This window comes from Anser cygnoides, chromosome 22 (genome assembly GCF_040182565.1).
Source record: "Anser cygnoides isolate HZ-2024a breed goose chromosome 22, Taihu_goose_T2T_genome, whole genome shotgun sequence".
Lineage (NCBI taxonomy): Eukaryota > Metazoa > Chordata > Aves > Anseriformes > Anatidae > Anser > Anser cygnoides.
Genome location: NC_089894.1, coordinates 4,168,128 through 4,186,538, shown reverse-complemented (window position 1 = coordinate 4,186,538; position 18,411 = coordinate 4,168,128). Strand labels below are relative to the sequence as shown.

The 18,411-nt window shown below is 50.5% G+C and overlaps 1 protein-coding gene across 1 annotated transcript; it reads left to right on the top strand.

Annotated features, from left to right (window-relative positions):
• The first annotated feature begins 13,482 nt into the window (after positions 1-13,482).
• Positions 13,483-14,287, top strand: LOC136786777 (feather keratin Cos1-2-like). Its single transcript, XM_066981652.1, has 2 exons — positions 13,483-13,581; positions 13,961-14,287. The coding sequence occupies exons 1-2, from the start codon at positions 13,483-13,485 to the stop codon at positions 14,285-14,287; spliced, it is 426 nt and encodes a 141-aa protein (XP_066837753.1).
• Positions 14,288-18,411: the final 4,124 nt, after the last annotated feature.

Genomic DNA, 18,411 nt, shown 5'->3' with positions numbered 1-18,411 from the left:
GGCGTTGGAGGGTGGGGCACACTGCAGCAATTCATCTTTCAGGCACTGTGTCTTGAAGCTGAGGAAGACATCCCTGGTTCCTCCACAGCCAATGGACACCAGTCCTTGACTCATGACGTCTCCACCTAGACACAGTCCCTTGATCTTGGAGGCCCCAAATCTTGGGGAAGAGTGTTCCTCTTGCTTTGGGTGGAGCTGTGTTGGGGACGGAGGCTCAGACAAAGATGTTCCCAAAGGATTGCAGTAACTGGGAGTGGGTAATTGTCTTGGGGATGGCCCTCTGTCTCTACTCCACTTTTCCCTCTCTTCCACCACCTGATCATGAGTGGCATACCTGGGCATGGAGAGGAGGTACAGCTTCCTTGTGTGTCCCGATCACCTTTCAGCACAGCATCTGACATGGCCTACCATTTGCCAGGATGTGAAAGACTGAGGGGATACACAAGTTCATACAGCCGACAGCTATAGCAGGGAACCCTCTGCTCCCCTCCAAGCTCTCTGTGAGGTCCCCAGAAATGAGCCTGGAGTTACCTTCTAGCCTCTCCCCACTTGTGGGTCCAGTTCGATGGATGTCCTGTGTCAGTTCTTCCATAGGATGATTTTTGTCTGCTCCTGATGCTCTCCGCTGTCGGGGCCTCCTCTTGGAGTCACCTCATTTCCCTCCTGAGACTCAATAAACATTTGCAGGAACCCTGATTTTGTCCCTGTCTGGTCTTTCCATCTGCATAGAGATGGCCAAAGGAGAAAGTCGTTGCTTCCGTGGGAATTTTGGTGTCCTTCAGATGTCTGCCTTCAGAATGGTACTCTTTCAGGTCGTTATCAACCTGCTCCACTGATGGTTCCCCCATGGGCTGCATTGTGGAGATCTGCTCCACTGGGGTACCCACGGGTTGCAGGGATACAACCTGCTCCTCCATGGGCCTCTCCACAGGCTTCAGGGGAACTTCTGCTCTGGCACAGTGAACCATCTCCTGCCCTCCTTCTTCACTGACCTTGGTGTCTGCATGGCTGTTTGTCACTCCTCTCTCTCCCAACTGCTGTTGTGCAGCAGGTTTTTTATTTTTATTTTTTTATCTTTCTCAAATCTGCTCTCACGGAGGCGCAAACAACATCGTTCATGGTTTGGCTCTGGGCAGTGGTGGGTTCCTCTGGGGCCATCTGAAATTAGCCCTTATCTAACATGGGGCAGCTCCTGGGCTATTCTCATTGGTGTGTTAAAGGGTGTAGGCAATTAACTGTTATAAGTCCAGTCAGGTTCAGGGTACTGAACTATCACAATCACAGATTCACATATAACATAGCACACTCTCTATCTAGTCATGTTCCATGAGCTACTACAGCCACACTTAAAGAGTTCGGTCGCATTCTACGAGAACTATCATGGCTAGGTTCAATGCAATCTAGTGCAATTTATTAAAGCAACAGGTACACAGGTTCTTTGGATTGCCAGTGATAAATACACTGTCTGCAAAGCACACTTAAATGCCAAAAATATGAATAACTCAGCCTGGCTACTAATGCGTTAAAAGGCACAAAGACCCTACAGAGATTTCTAAGTTTACTGGGGAGGCACTTGGTGTAACCAAGTGTTCAGATCTTACCCAAAGGCGTCCCCATGGTGGGGGGAAGAGAGGTTCAGTCCATTGACTGATCCCAGAAGTCGCAATGGTATCTTCCCTAACATCCCCTTTCTCTTAAGCCAATTTATATTATTTTCTATCTTTTAGTTGTCTTTCTATCTTTGGGACTCTAGTCATGCATATCTTGGTTATGACTGGTGCAAAGTTTTCTCGCTTTCATTTAAAGGTATAGGCTCCAAGAAATTCAGAGCGTATGCTCAGTGAGGGGTGGCCGCACCTTGGAGGTGGGTGGCTTTTGGGATGGAGGTGTGTTTTGGTATTATAATGATATTATAATGAGCAAAGTTCACTAGAGTACAGCATTTTGTCAAAAATATGACAGGTCGTTGGCTCAGGGTAGCAAATGTGCAGCTTATCGGTCTCAGTGTGCACAAGAACAATCAAGTCTCCATCTCATCACAGAGCCTAGCTGCGGTGTCTCTAGTCTGCTCTACACTCTGTACTGGTCCTTACAGTCAGCACACCAGGTTTCCCTGGTGTGATTAACATCTAAAGTTGGAAACCTAGGGAACCTTTATGTAGTGCAGCTACACTCCACCCTGGAAGCTTCTTCAATGTTGTACCTTTTCTTTAAAATGTGAATATCAGTTTAATTTCCAAGTTATTTTAGGCAATTATTCCACACTCATAGAGGCCACCCCTGCAGCTCCCTGCTACCAAAACCTTGCCACATAAACCCAAGACATTGCTGCTTCAAATTGACTTGATTCATTTCTCCTTCAGCAATTTCTGCAACTTGCTGTGTAGGACTGCATAGAGCAGCCTTCCACTTCTGATGCTTTCCCACAATACAACAGGACCCATCAGTGAACAGGGCACATTGCTTCTCATTTTCTGGCGGTTTGGGGTACAGTGAGGCTTCTTCAGCATGCCACTTCCTCCTCTGGTGATATTATGAAATTTTGCCTTCTGGCCACGGTCACTTCCAAGATTCCTGGGTGACTGTGTTTTTCTACCTGTTGTGTGATCACTGTGGCCTGCTTGCTCCACATAGCAGCAGTTGCATGATGTGTAGAGGGAACCCTGCCTTTGAATATCCAGCCCAGCACCGGCAGACAGCGTGCCTCAAGGAACTGTGCTTCGGTACCAGCTGCTTCTGAAGCAGCTCAAACCTCTTCATGTGCTTCCAGTATCTATTTTTCAGTTGGAATATAGCAGGCCTTAGATCCTCTGTATCCCCAGCTCCAAAACCCTAGGAGTTTCCCTCAAGTCTCCCTGGGGTCTTTTAGCCAGAGATCCCAGGTGAGGCCATTCTTCCTGGCTGCAGTGTAGAGTATGTTTTATACATTATGTCCTGCCTGGACTGGCCCAAGAGCTACTGCATGAACTGTCTCCCATGTAATTTGTTCAAAGGCTTGTCATTGCTCAGGGCCCCATTTGAATCATTTGTCTTCCAGGTCACTTGGTAGAGAGGGCTTACAATCAGTCTGTAATTTGGAATATGAATTCTCCAGAAGCCCACAATGCCTAAGAAAGCTTGTTTTTCCTTTTTGCTAGTTGGTAGAGTTATTTTAATGATCACATCCACTGGGATCTGAAGTTCATCTTGCCTTTTTATTCCTAAAAACTGTATCTCCTGTGTGGGTCCTTTGACCTGAGGCTGAGAGGAAGAGGCACAGGACTTAGGAGACACTCTGTAGCAGTGGGGGAAAGGCCAGGGAAGGAGAGGTGCAGCCATGGAGTGAAAATAGATTTCCCAAAGATAAAGATGAAGAAAGGATGAAGGCAGATCAAAGTGGCCATGAAGAAGCTGAGATTGAAGGAACGAGAGCAGTTTGGTGGAGGCGATGTTATTGTGTTGTTTTTATTCACAGAAGAAGAGCTTCTGAAAAAGTGGCTTCTGGTATGGAAGACAAGCCCTCACACATCCTGGAAGGCTTGGCAGTCTGCAAGGCCTGCGGGGTTGTTCCTTCAGGCATCCCTGAGAGCTGGAGCCTTCGGGTGTCCTGAGGGGGCTTTGGGGCCAGACACAGTGGAGCAGGCAGCTGCAAGTAAGGCAGGCAAGGAAAGGTGGAGGTGGTACAGGAGACGCAGGCATCCAGGAAACAGACTCACAAGCGTATGGCTGTGGCAGATGGGTCGGGCCTTTCTCTGCAGGGTGTTAGCGAGGCAATCAGCTCTGAGGCAGATGCATTCTGCAGTGGAGTGGGGGATCATGTAGAATGTTTCCCTTGATTGAGGCCCCTTTGAGGCAGTTGAGGGAGCCACCAGAACCTGGCAGCCCTCATGTGGGTGGCTGACAAAGCTTGGGTGGAGCCAGGAGCGGTAGAGGCAGGCCATTTAAATCAGGCATAGCTGACATTTTACAGTCCCTTGCCAAGGCGACCGGCTCCCATGCAGACACGTTCTGCAGCAGAGCAGGGGATTGCAGCGTGCAGGGGTTTCTCTTCATCAAGGCCACTTCAGGCAGCTGAGGTAGCTGTCCAGATGTGACCAAAGAGCAATCAAAAGGGACATAAGGACTTTGGGGTGATTGATTGAAGGATCAGGTGCACAGGGAGCATTTTCCTCTATCCTTCCAGTAGCAGGGATCAATACTGAAAGGAACAGGTGAACCCAACTGATCAATACGTGGCTCCAAGGCTGGTGCCACCAGCACAGTTTTGGGTTTCTTGATCATGGGAAGGTCTACATGACACCGAACCCACTGACTCCTGATGGGGAGCACCTTTCTCTGAGGAATTTTTGCCCAGGAACTAGCAGGGCTGATTGGCAGGGATTTAAACTAGGTTTGAAGGGGGAAAGGGACAAAACGAGGCCCACCAGTGAAAAGTTATGGGACTGCACACCAGTATTTGAGGGACTGCATGCTAGTGAGTCCCTTCAGGCTGCCCCACGAGGGGCTGAGTTGAATGAAAGACATCTGAAATGTTTCTATACAAACAAGCAGCACGAGAAACACTAATGCACATAGTATGGAAAACAAACAGGAAGAACTGGAGATCTGTGTGCAGTCACAAGGCTATGATCTCATTGTAATCACAGAGACATGGTGGGACAGCTCCCATGACTAGAATACTGTCATGGAAGGCTACATGCTTTTTAGAAAAGACTTTTCAGGAAGGCAAGGTGGTGGAGTTGCTCTTTATGTGAGAGAGCAGCTGGAATGTGTGGAGCTCTGCCTAGGGGTGGGTGAAGAGTGAGTTCAGAGCTTATGGGTAAGGATTAAAGGGCAGGCCATGGCTGACAGTATTGTGGGTGTTTGCTACAGGCCACCTCATCAGGAAGAGGAGGTAGATGAAACCTTTTTCAGACAGCTCAAAATAGCTTCTCAATCACAAGCCCTGGTTCTCATGGGGGTTTTCAGCCACCCTGATATCTGCTGGGAAGATCACACAGCTAGGCACAAACTGTCCAGGAGGTTCCTGCAGTGCATTGATGACAACTTTTTGACACAGGTGGTGGAGGAGTCAAAAAAGAGAAGTGTGCTGCTGGACCTTGCATTAATGAATGAGGAAGGACTAGTTGGAGATGTGAGGGTTGGGGGCAGCCTTGGTTGCAGAGACAATGATATGGTGGAGTTCAGGATCTTGTGAGGAGGAAGCAGGGCAAAATGTAGGATTGTGACCCTGGACTTCAGGAGAGCAAACTTTGGCCTCTTAAGGGATCTACTTGGAAGAATCCCATGGGTTAGGGCCCTAGAAAGAAGGATGGTCCAAGACAGCTGGTCAATATTCAAGCATCACTTCCTCCAAGCTCAAGATCAGTGCATCCCTCTGAGTAAAAAGGCAAGCAAAGGGGGCAGGAGACCTGCACAGTTGAGCAGGGAGCTCCTAGCAAAGCTCAGATGGAAGAAGGAAGTTTACAGCATGTGGAAAAAGGGACAGGCCACTTGGCAGAAATATAGGGTCACTGTTAGGGTATGCAGGAACACGACAAGGAAGGCCAAGGCCTATTCGGAATTAGATCTGGCAAAGAATGTTAAAGACATTAAGAAAGGCTTCAGAGTTGCTGAACGCCTTTTCTGCTTCAGTGTTTACTGTTAAGATCAGACCTCAGGAATCTCAGACCCTGGAGACAAGAGAAGAAGTGCGGAGTAAGGAGGACTTTCCCTTGGCCGAAGAAGATCAGGTCAGAGATCATTTAAGCAAACCTGATATCCACAAATCCATGTGCCCCGATGGAATGCACCCACAGGTGCTGAGGGAACTGGCTGATGTTATTGCTAGGCCACTCTCCATCAGCTTTGAAAGGTTGTGGAGAACAGGAGAGGTGCCTGAAGACTGGAAGAGAGCCACTATCATGCCAGTCTTCAAAACAGGCAAGAAGGAGGACCCAGGCAACTACAGGCCAGTCAGCCTCACCTCCATCCCTGGAAAGGTGATGCAACAGCTCATTCTGGAGGTCATCTCCAAGTATGTGGAGGATAAGAAGGTGATCAGCAAGTTAGCATGGATTCACCAAGGGGAAATCATGCTTAACCAATCTGATAGCATTCTATGATGAGAAGACTAGCTGGGTAGATGAGGGAAGAGCAGTGGATGTGGTCTACCTTGAATTCATCAAGGCTTTTGACAGTGTCTCCCATTATATCCTCATAGACAAGCTGAGAACGTGCAGCCTAGATGAGTGGACAGTGAGGTGGATTGATAATTGGCTGGATGACAGAGTTCAGAGGGTTGTACTCAGTGGTGCAGTGTCTAGTTGGAGGCCCATAGCTAGCGGTGTCCCCCAGGGGTCAGTACTGGGTCCAGTGTTGTTCAACTTATTCATCAATGACCTTGACTGTGGAACAGAGTGCACCCTCAGCAAGTTTGCTGATGACATGAAGCGCGGAGGAGTGGCTGATACCCCAGAGGGATCTCAGCAGACTGGAGGGTTGGGCCAAGAGGAATCTCATGAAGTTCAACAGGGGCAAGTGCAGGCTCCTGCATGAAGGGATGAATAACCCCAAGCACCGGTACAGGCTGAGGGCTGACCTGCCACAGAGCAGTTCTGCAGAGAGGGACTGGGGAGTCCTGGTGGACAGCAGGCTGACCATGAGTCAGCAAAATGCACTTGTGGCCAAGAAGGCCTACAGTATCCTGGGGTACATTTGGAAGAGTGTTGTCAGAAGGTCAAGGGAGGTCATCCTCCCCCTCTATTCAGCCCTGGTGAGGCCACACCTGGAGTATTGTGTCCAGTTCTGGGCTCTCCAGTACAAGAGGGACATTGAACTTCTGGAGTGAGTCCAGAGGAGGGCTATGAAGATTAGTAGAGGACTGGAGCACCTGTTGTACAAGGACAGGCTGAAAGAACCAGGCCTGTTTAGCCCGGTAAAGAAAAGACTGAGGGGAAACATCATCAATGTGTATAAACATCTGAGGGCACATCTTTACTGTGAGGGTGACAGAGCACTGGGACGGGTTGCCCAGAGAGGTTGTGAAGTCTCCTTCTCTGGAGATATTCAAAACCCTCCTGGATGCTGTCCTGCACAATGTGCTCTAAGTGATCCTGATCAGCAGGGGGGTTGGACTAGGTGATCTTCAGAGGTCCCTTGCAACCTCAGCCATTCTGTGATTCTGTGATTCTGTGGAAGAAGCAGTGGGAGCAGGACTGTGTGGAGGTCTCTCTAGTACCACACACAGCTAATGCAGTCAGGCACGCCCCTCTCCTTGCCCAACATCGCTGGATGTGCCATCCTGACCAATAAACAGGAGCTGGAAGCCATTGTGTGGCAGGCAAACTAGCACGTAGTTGCCATCACTGAAACGTGGTGGGACCACTCCCATGACTGGAGTGATGCAATGGATGGCTACAAGCTCTTCAGAAGGGACAGGCAACTAAGGAGGGGAGGTGGTGTGGCTCTCTATATTAGAGAGTGTTTTGACACTGTTGAGATTGGGGTTGGGAATGATAAGGTAGAGTCCCTGTGGATAAGGATCAAGGGGCTGGCCAACAAGGCAGACATCCTGGTGGGGGTCTGTTATAGACTGCCAAACCAGGATGAAGAGATGGATGAGGAGTTCTATAAGCAGCTGGCAGAAGTCACTCAATCACCAGTGCTTGTCCTCATGGGAGACATTAACTTCCCAGACATATGCCGTAAGGAAGCAGTATGGAAGGTTCTTGGAGTGCGTGGAAGACAGCTTCCTGACTCAGCTGGTTAGTGAGACTACCAGAGAGGGTGCCCTGCTAGACTTGCTGTTCACGAACAGAGAAGGACTGGTGGAAGATGTGGTGGTAGGGAGTTCTCTTGGGCAGAGTGACCATGAAATGGTAGAGTTCCCTATTGTCGGTGAAGCCAGAAACGGGTGTCAGTAAAACTGCCACCTTGGAATTCCGGAGGGCAGACTTTGAATTGTTCAGGACACTGGTAGGGAGGATCCCTTGGGAGTCAGTCCTCAAGGGCAGAGGGGTCCAGGAAGGCTGGACACTCCTCAGGAAGGAAGTCTTAAAGGCACAGGAGCAGGCTGACCCTCTGTGCCATAAGATGGGCCGGCAGGGAAGAAGACTGGTGTGGCTGAACAGGGACCTTTTGCTGAGTGTCCAGGAGAAAAAGAGAGTTTATGTCTGATGGTAGAAGGAGCAGGCAACTCGGGGAGTGTACAACGAAGTTGACAGCATATGCAGAGAAAAAATCAGGAAGGCCAAAGCCCAGCAAGAGCTCAACCTGGCCACTATGGTTAAGGATAACTACAAATTTTATAAATATATTAATGGCACGAGGAGGGCCAAGGAGAATCTCCATTCTTTACTGGATGGAACATTCTTTACTGGGGAACATGACTACTGAGGATAAGTAAAAGTCTGAGGTTCTTAATGCCTTCTTTACATCTGTCTTTACTCACCAAATCACTTATCCATGAGGTACTCAGACCTGGAAGTCTGGGATGGGGAGCAGAAGAAACCTCCCCACAGTTCAGGTGGAAACAGTTAGAGACCTGCTGCTCCACCTGGACTGTCACAAGTCCATGCGGCCAGATGGGATCCATCTGAGGGTACTGAGGGAGTTGGCGGATGTGATTTATGGGCCGCTTTCCATCATCTATCAGTGGACATGGTCATCTGGAGAGATGCCAGGAAAGGTGATGGAACAGGTCATCTGGAATGCAATCATGCAAGGTATGCGGGACAAGGAGGGGATCAGGCCCAGTCAACATGTGTTCATGAAAGGCAAGTCCTGCCTGACCAACCTCATCTCCTTCTATGACCAGTGACCCGCCTGGTGGGTAAGGGAAAGCCTGTTGACATAGTCTACCTAGACTTCAGCAAGACATTTAACATGGTCTCCCACAGTATTCTCCTGGAGAAGCTTGCAGCTCATGGCTTGGACAGGTACACTCTTTGCTGGGTTAAAAACTGACTGGACGGCCGGGCCCAGAGAGTAATGGTGAATGGAGCGAAATCCAGCTAGTGACCAGTCGGTCATAAGTGGTGTTCCCCAAGGGTCGATGTTGGTGCCCATCCTCTTAAATATCTTTACTGATGATTTGGATGAGGGAATTGAGTGCACCCTCAGTAAGTTTGCAGACAACACCAAGCTGGGGGGAAGTATTGATCTGCTGGAGGGTGGGAAGGCCCTGCAGAGGGACCTGGACAGGATGGGTTGATAGGCAGAGGCAAATGGTTCAACATGGCTAAGCTCCAGGTCCTGCAGTTTGGTCACAACAACCCCGTGTAGTGCTACAGGTTTAGGGCGGAGTGGCTTGAAAGCTGTGTAGAGGAAAAGGATCTGGGGGGGCTGATTGATGCTCACCTGAACATGAGCCGGCAGTGTGCCTAGATGGCCAAGAAGGCCAATGGCATCCTGGCTTGTATCAGGAATAGTGTAGCCATCAGGAGCAGGGAGGTGATTTTTCCCCTGTACTCTGCTCTGGTGAGGCCGCACCTCAAGTACTGTGTTCAGTTTTAGGCCCCTCACTACTAGAAAGTCATCAAGGCCCTGGAACATGTCCAGAGAAGGGCTACAAAGCTGGTGAAGGGCCTGGAAACAAGTCCTGTGAGGAGCTGCTGAGGGAACTTGGGTTGTTTAGTCTGGAGAAAAGCACTTTGTGGGGAGCCAGGGGTTGGCCTCTTCTCGCAGGTAGCTAGTGATAAGACTAGAGGGAACGGCCTCAAGTTGCGCCAGGGGAGGTTTAGTTTGGAAATGAGGAGACATTTCTTCTCAGAAAGAGTAGTCAGGCATTGAAACAGGTTGTCCAGGGAAGTGGTGGCGTCACCATCCCTGGGGGTGTTCAAGGAAAGGTTGGATGTGGTGCTTAGGAACATGTTAGTGGGTGATATTGGTGGTAGAGTGATGGCTGGACCAGATGATTTGGAAGGTCTTTTCCAACCTTAATGATTCTATGATTCCATGAGTCTATGGGTCTGACCCCCATTGGATCCCCCAGCATTTGACCGGAAAAACTGAAGTGCCTCAGCAGGGCCAGGCTGGCAGGGGAACCCCAGGGGCTGTGGGTCAACGGGGTACTTTCTGGCAGGGTAGCAGAGTCCCGGGGGGGCTGTGCCCCCACCCTGCACCCACCACATGCCCGGCCCTGCCCACCATGGTTCCTGCCCAGCCGCAGCCCCCGCTCCTCTCCCCATGGCTCTCAAGGCACAGTAATACACCGCCGCGTCCCTGTGCTGGGGCCAGTCAAGCCACAGGGTGCTGGACCAGCAGTCTGCTGCCAGGAAGAACCACTCCTCCAGGTTTGCCACTGGTTTGGAGCCTTTGTGACTGCTCAGGAGGAATGCATGGCCTCAGCCCAGAAGGTGATCGTACCACTGGATGAAGTCACTGGTTAGTATGTTAGGTTGTGAGCAGGTGCCCTCACTGGTCTCTGTACATGGCTCCTGCTGCACCTGGGCTCTGCCTGCAGCCACTGCTGAGAAGAAAAGGAGGAGAAAACTCAGAAAATTTTGTGGCTTTGCTGCCACAAAAAAATGTCACGTGGGGAGAGGGAGATGAAAAAGGTTGACAGATGATGGGAGCATTTTCTCACTAGAAAGCACACAAAGGCATTTCTGAGAGGGGAGAGGGAGAGGGGCGGGAGAGGCAAAGCAGCTGCCCATCTACAGTGTCCCCTTCAAGAGGGGCAAGTGGAGGCTGAGACTCCCTTCCCTGCTCCAGAAGCTGCACAAGAACCCCCTGGCTCCAGCAGCTGACAGCACAGACCAGGGTCAGACTCATCCCCAGTCAGACTCCAGCAGCTGGTGCCAAATCCACTCCTGCTGCTCCACCAGCAGCTGGCACTTCTTGCAGCACACATGCACATGGGACAGAGCGAGATTACGTAGAGGTAAGGAAAGATTCCAGAAGAGGACAAGAAATATCGTGGAGCTCAGGCGCAGGGCCCAGCCAGACAAGCATGTGGATTGGCCCCTTTTACACCCTACTCTGTCTGCCCTCATGTGCTCCTCCCGGTTCCCCTTGCCAAGCATGTGCCCTCACGGGTTTGTATAGGTCTGTCCTGCACCCTTTCCAACCTATGTCCTGGCCCACAGCTGTAGCAGTTGCAAGGCCCAGGTTGATCTTCCTCGTAGTGGCACCTGTGGCTTCTTGGTAGGCCTACAACTGGTGTGAATTGCGAAGTTTGTCTCTTGTCATCACCTCCATGTTTTCTTTGGTGTTGGTCTCTGTATACTTGTTGATTGCCTCCTCTTTTCCTAGCATCCCAATTGACAAGGTCCCCTGATAACCTTGCTGGCAAAAACACAGCCACAGTCCTGTGTACGCCCCACAAGTGATGAAGGTTTGGTCTCCTCACTGCTTCCCTCATTATCTGTCATGAAGCAGGAGCATCACAGCACTGGAGAATATGTACGCAACTTTGTTGAGGGAGACCTTGGCAATGGGGTGGGTATAGAGATGGCAGTGCAGCCCCAGGCATGACACAAGTGCAGCCAAGTGAGAGTGAGTGGATAGTGTCTTGTGTCTCCTCATAGGTCTATGTCCAGAGGGACACCTGGAGCACCCCACAAGAGCACAAGGAGGACAGGAAAACTGGTGGTGGTATTGTATTCAAGGAGCACACCAGTCCAGAAGCTCTCAGCAGAGGCTAGCTGTGTGATGGGTAGCAAGTCCCAGAAGAAGCTGCCAGTGACTGTGTAGGGCCAGTGCAGGGCAAACAAAAGGGTGTGCCACTTGTGCCAAGGAGGACAGCAGGAGCTCAGCCCAAAGGCCTCCCACCAGACAGGCACACACCTTCCCTCCCATGGCACTGGAGTACTGCAGTGGATGGCAGATGGCCACAGATCAGTTGTAGGCCATTAGTGTGAAGAGGAGATCCCAGTTTAGGCTCACTAGTGGGTGACGAAGAGCCAGACCACACAGCTAGAGAAGTAAATAGCCCTCTCTGCAGAGAAAGCATCTAAAACCATAAGTGGCATCCTGACCAAGACATGGCACATGTCAGTGAAAGGAGCAGTTGCCAAAGACAAACTACATGGGAGGGTGCAAGTGCTGGTTAGGCACCACCATCACCATCACTGGTGTATTCCCACTCTGGATCAAGAGGTAGATGTCTGAGACCAGGATGAAGAGCAGCAGCTCTCAGCTCTCAGACAAACCCAGCAGCAACAAAAGAAAGCACTCTGTAGGCCTTCCCCCACCCCTATGGGATGACAGCGGCAGCAGGAGGAAAGAGGAGATGGAGTTGCTGCTCAGGATTCATTGTCTTCCACCACTCGATATCTTCTGGACAGACAACACAGCAGGGCATCAGCAAGCCAGGATGTTCTTGCAGAGACAGTAGAAGGTAAGATCACAACCCTGGACCTCAGGAGAGCAGCCTTTGGTTTCTTCGCTGTGTGTGTACACCTATCTCCGTGTGTGTGTGCCTGAGTATACTTCAGGATGCATCTAAGAGTGCCTGTGTGTGCACCCATGAGTGCATGCATCTTTTTACATGAGCAGCAGTGTGCGTTTGTGCTGTTCTCTCCACCCGCTTTTGATGTCATGAGTGATATCGGTATGAGATCAAGGGTCCACACTGGGACTTAACAGAAACAAAAATTGAGAGATAATTATTCTCTACTTCCTATCAGCAACTAATTTTTCAAGAAGTAATGTTCGTCCATGTCTTGGGGAGAAAGGCCTCAATATGCCTAGCCATTTTCTGAGAGGAACATAAGAGTCGTCGTGTCCCGTGTCCGTTCCCGCCCCCCCCCCCCCCCCCCCCCCCCCTTTTCCTTCCCCTTTCACATCTTTACCGCTGAATGTGACAACATCCAGTATGGAATAGCCTTTTGGACGGTTTAGGTCAGCTGCCCTGGTGATGTCTCCTCCCCACCTCTTGTCTACCTCCTGACTCCTGGCTTTGGGGTGCTTGGAGAGAGTCTTGATGCTGTGCCAGCACTGCTCCACAATAGCGCCAATATGGCAATGCTGTTCTAGCTCCAAGTACAGAGCACAGCACTCAAGGGGCTGCTGTGGGGAACATTAACTCTGTTCCAGGCAGCCCCAATACAGGCAAGTTCCCACAAGAGAGCAACATGTGCTTGAATGTGACACAGTGTACACTTACCTAAGGCCCCACCTGGCAACAACCTGAGCAGACATTCTGGGCAGCATTTGGATGGTGTACATAGTTTGATGTAGTATCCAAAGTGGGGTAGGGTCACAGGCAGGAGCTGGGACACCTCTGGCCAAAAGGGCCCCAAAATACCCCTAAAGAGTCATCCAGGCTAACATCATTTGCCTTTACTGGACTCTTCCAGCACGTGAGCTGAGTCTTCTGCCCACACTGACGTGTGTTGCCTGGGAATACTTGGGCCTCCCTACCTGCCACTCAAAAGTTGCCTTCTCTGGGGCAAAAGCACAGCATAAAGCAGGAAATGAAAAACAGCATCACAGGAAGGCAACACACAGCCCATATCATTAGGTGGGATGTTTTGCATTCAAGAGGAGCTTGTCAGAAAACAGTCCCTGCTTCAAGGGATGCCTCTGGACATGTGGCAGCTAAGGCGCACTATAAAAGCCAGCCCAGCTCCGTGCTCTCTCATCCACTTCTCTGGCCTTCTTCTCCTTGGGAACAAGGTGAGTGTGAAGCCCCTTCTTGTCCCCCTCATTCTCCAAAAGCAGGTTTCAGCTCCATGAACCTCTCAGCTGTTATCAGCTGTGTTCCATGCCAAATCTTTGGGCTGCTGGTTGTGGGAGAGTCAAGGGGTAGAAGGTTTGTCATGGAGGAAGACTGGGCCTTCAGTATGATGGCTCCTGGGCTGGGGCCTAGGCTGTAGCCAGACAGGCCGTGGTTGGTCTTTTTAGGACCTAGCAGGATGAGACCAAGAAGCGCTGGCACATCCATGCAGAGCCTCCAGCTCTCAGCACTGCCTGTGCCTTGGTTCCGTCAGGGTGTGGTGACAGGCTGCTCCTCATGCATCCCCATGTTAAGCTTCCTCCCTGTCCTCTCTCCCAGGTGCACCTTCTGCCCCCAGACATGTCCTGCTATGACAAGTGCCAGCCGTGCCAGCCCTGCGGCCCGACCCCGCTGGCCAGCAGCTGCAACGAGCCCTGCGTCAGGCAGTGCCAGAACTCCACTATCGTCATCCAGCCCTCCCCTGTGGTGGTGACCCTGCCCGGCCCCATCCTCAGCTCCTTCCCGCAGAACACTGCTGTGGGATCCTCTACCTCTGCTGCCGTTGGCAGCATCCTCAGCTGTGATGGAGTCCCCATCAACTCTGGCTGCTGTGACCTCTCCTGTATTACCAGCCGCTACTGTGGCAGCAGGTGCCGCCCCTGCTAAAGATGCCAGACAGTGCCCCAGACCAGGACCCCAGGAACTCAGAATATGCTGCTGGACAAAAATGGACAGAAGAACAGACTTTGTGTTGTTGTATTAAGAGGAGCTGACCATCTCTGGCTTGTCCTGTAATGACAGGAAGGGGCCAGCCTGGCTTCTCCGACAACGTGGCCAATGTCTACCTTTTTGGTTTTCTACTCACTCATTCTTTTTCTCTCTTTTCTTTGTTGCCCTCTGCTTTCTCTGAGGGCCCCAGAAACCAGCCTGGTGTGACCTGCAAGTCTCTCTCCATTTGTGGGCCAGGTAGATGGATGCCCTGTGGGAACTGTGCTGTAGAAGAAGCTGAAAAACTTTTGTCTGTTCCTCCTGCTCTCCACTCCCAGGGCCTCTTCTTGGAGTCACCTCATTTCCCTCCTGAGATTCAATAAACATTTGCAGCAACTGTGAGTGTGTCTTGGTCTGGTCTTTCCATCTGCATAGAGATGGCTAAATGAGAAAGCCATTCCTTACTGGGAATTAGTTGTGGCCAATGCCTCACTCCTCTAGGCGTTGGAGGGTGGGGCACACTGCAGCAATTCATCTTTCAGGCACTGTGTCTTGAAGCTGAGGAAGACATCCCTGGTTCCTCCACAGCCAATGGACACCAGTCCTTGACTCATGACGTCTCCACCTAGACACAGTCCCTTGATCTTGGAGGCCCCAAATCTTGGGGAAGAGTGTTCCTCTTGCTTTGGGTGGAGCTGTGTTGGGGACGGAGGCTCAGACAAAGATGTTCCCAAAGGATTGCAGTAACTGGGAGTGGGTAATTGTCTTGGGGATGGCCCTCTGTCTCTACTCCACTTTTCCCTCTCTTCCACCACCTGATCATGAGTGGCATACCTGGGCATGGAGAGGAGGTACAGCTTCCTTGTGTGTCCCGATCACCTTTCAGCACAGCATCTGACATGGCCTACCATTTGCCAGGATGTGAAAGACTGAGGGGATACACAAGTTCATACTGCCAACATCTATAGCAGGGAACCTTTCTCTCTCCCTTCTCCAGCAGGAGCAAACATCAAGGACTGTCAGAGTCAGGGGCCCTACAGACTGTGGGAGCGAGATCATGGGAAAGGGCTGCTCTTGTCTCCTCTCCTAGTGCAGTCCTCACCTCCCCAGCTAGAACTGCCTTCTCTTCTGCACGATCCCTGCTTGGCTGTAGCTGATGTCAGGGGATTCTTCCCCACTGAGCTTGGGGAAGCTCTACCTCTGGGGTCGTCAGCTCCATGGGGATGTTCCTATTTCTTCTGGGAGAAGAAGACTCATCAGTTTCTCTCCCACATCCCCAGAAAGAATGGAGGAAACATGCTTCACAGCAGCCCAGGGGCTCTGGCCATGTCCTGTTCTGGTGGGATAACCTAGCATTTGCAAGAGGAACCATTTTCGATTGGGGTGTGGGATGCCAAAAGACCAGAGAGGACAAGGACAACCTGTTCCATAGGGCAAGGGGTAGGAAGTCAGCAGGGAAAAGGATGTGGGATCAGTGGGTCACCTCCACACACTCTGATGGGCCACAAGGGGGCACCCACCCAGGGCCACATCCCTGGCAGTCTCTGCTTCCCTGATGCTTGGGCCCCCTCTATCACCACCCCTAACACCCTGTCTGGCTTGGCAACAAGTGGATCCATTGCACTGTCTTCCCCCACACCTCCCTCAGCACACTTTGGAGGTGCAGCACTCAGACACCCAAAGGAATGACAGTCCTATTTCTGCAAATCTCAACTGTTCCTTTCAAACCCTCCAGGCAGTGTGAGCATTCTCCCTCTCTGAAAAAAAAATTACTGCATGGAGCAGCAAATTAACTTCACTGCCTGTGGTGGCCTGAAACAGAAGAAGACTGTTCATGGAGAAGTTTGGGATCTGCGTGGCAGCTCACCTGACTAGCCACAGAGCTCTGCTGTGCTGTACAGTGCTGTGCTGTCCACATCCTTTGGCATGTGGCAGTGAAGCCTGTGGTGAGTCTGTAGGAGTGAAGCAGCGTGTTGTCATATGAACAGCCTTTGGCTCAACTGTAGAATTGATGAATAGAATTGTTCATTTCTAAGAAAAATCACACAAAATCCCAGAAAAGATGACAATGCCAGTGAATCTCAGCATGAGCAGGATGTGCAGTGTGTGCCTTGCCCTGACATGTGGTCTGTCTTATGCTCCATATCTTAGGAATCCCAGCATCTGAAAGGGCATAACCTTGTGTATGCTATTCCCCTTTTTCTTTTTTGTGTTATCTCCAGCTAATCATATTTTAATTGACTTTGGAATGCCACTCTTACTGGCATCCATCTACATTCATTCTCCACTGTCATGAATTTTTTAAAAAAAAAAGTAGTGTTGTTGGTAATTTCTAGTGGAAATTTTTCATGTTCCATACTGTGCCCATTGCTTTGTGTTCAAGAATAGCTCGAATAGTTTTGCTCCATTCATCTCTTTATCATACAGTCAAGTATCAGAAGTACTGAAAAGCCCTTACTGTCCCTTCTCTTTTGAAGGCTTAAGAAGCCCGGTTCTCTCTGCCTCTCCTCACAGATAACGTTGCGGAATCACAGAATTGTCACATCTGGAAGGGGCCTTTAGAATTCACCTGGCCCAACAATCTGATCACGGATGGTCAGCAGGGTTCCCAGGGCCATGTCCAGAAGGCTTTTGACGATCTCTCAGGATGGAGACTCTACAGCCTGTCGGGACAACTCTTGCATGGCTTGGTCAATCATACAGTGAAAAAGTATATTCTAATAATAACAAAGAGCCTTTGGTGTTTCATATTATACCCATTGCTTCTTGTCTTGGCACTGTTCCCCATGGAGAGGAGCCTGGCTCCATCTTCTTTGCACCCTCCCTTCAATTACTCCTATACATGGATGAGATCCCTCCAAGACTTCTCTTCTCCAGGCCGAGCAGTCCCAGCTCTCTCAGCCTTTCCTCAGAGGAATCATAGAATGGCCTAGGTTGGAAGGGACCTCAAAGATCATCTAGTTCCAATCCCCCTGCCATAGGCAGTGATGCCACCCACTAGATGAGGTTGCTCAAGGCCTCATCTAACCTGGTCTTGAACACCTCCAGGGATGGCGCATCCACAACCTCTCTGGGCAACATGTTCCAATGCCTCACCACCCTCTGAGTGAAAAATTTCCTTCTAACCTCTAATCTAAATCTCCCCTCTTTTAGTTTAAAACCATTCTCCCTTGTTCTGTCAATATCTGCTTGAGCAAAGAGTTGCTCTCCATCTTTTTTATAAGCCCCCTTCAAGTAGTGAAAGGTTACAATGAGGTCATCCCAGAACCTTCTCTTCTGTAGGCTGAACAGTGCCAGCTCTCTCAGCCTATCTTCGTAGGAGAGGTGCTCCGGCCCCTTAATCATCTTTGTGCCCCCCCTCTGGACCCGCTCCAACAGATCAACATCCTTCTTGTGCTGGGGGCTCCAGACCTGGACACAGTACTCCAAGTGGAGAGTAGAGGGGGACAATCACCTGCCTTGACCTGCTGGCCACTTCTCTTTTGGTGCAGCCCAGGATGCAGTTGGCCTTCTGGGCTGCAAGTGCACACTGACGATTCATGCCAAGCTTCTCATCCATGAGAGCCCCCAAGTCCTTCTCTGCAGCACTGGTCTCAATGAATTCTTCTCCTATTCTGCACTCATGTCCAGGATTGCTCTGGCCCAGGTGCAGCACCCTGCATTTAGACTTGTTGAACCTCATTATGTTCACATGGGCCCACTTCTCAAGCCTGTCCAGGTTCCTTTGGATGGCATCCCTTCTTTCTACAGTATCAACCACACCACTCAGTTTGGTGTCATCTGCAAATTTGCTGAGGGTGGACTCGATCCCACTGTCTATGTTGTTGATGAAGATATTAAACAGTACCTGTCCCAGGTCAGACCCCTGTACACCACTCATCACTAGCCTCCACTTTGACATAGATCCATTGACTGCCACTCTCTGGGTGTGACCTTCAAGCCAATTCCTTATCCATTGGATGGTCCACCCATCAAATCCATATCTATCCAATTTGGAGACCAGGATGTCATGTGGGACTGTGTCAAAGGCCTTGCAGAATTCCAGGTAGATGACATTGGTGAGTCTTCCTCTATTAACTGCT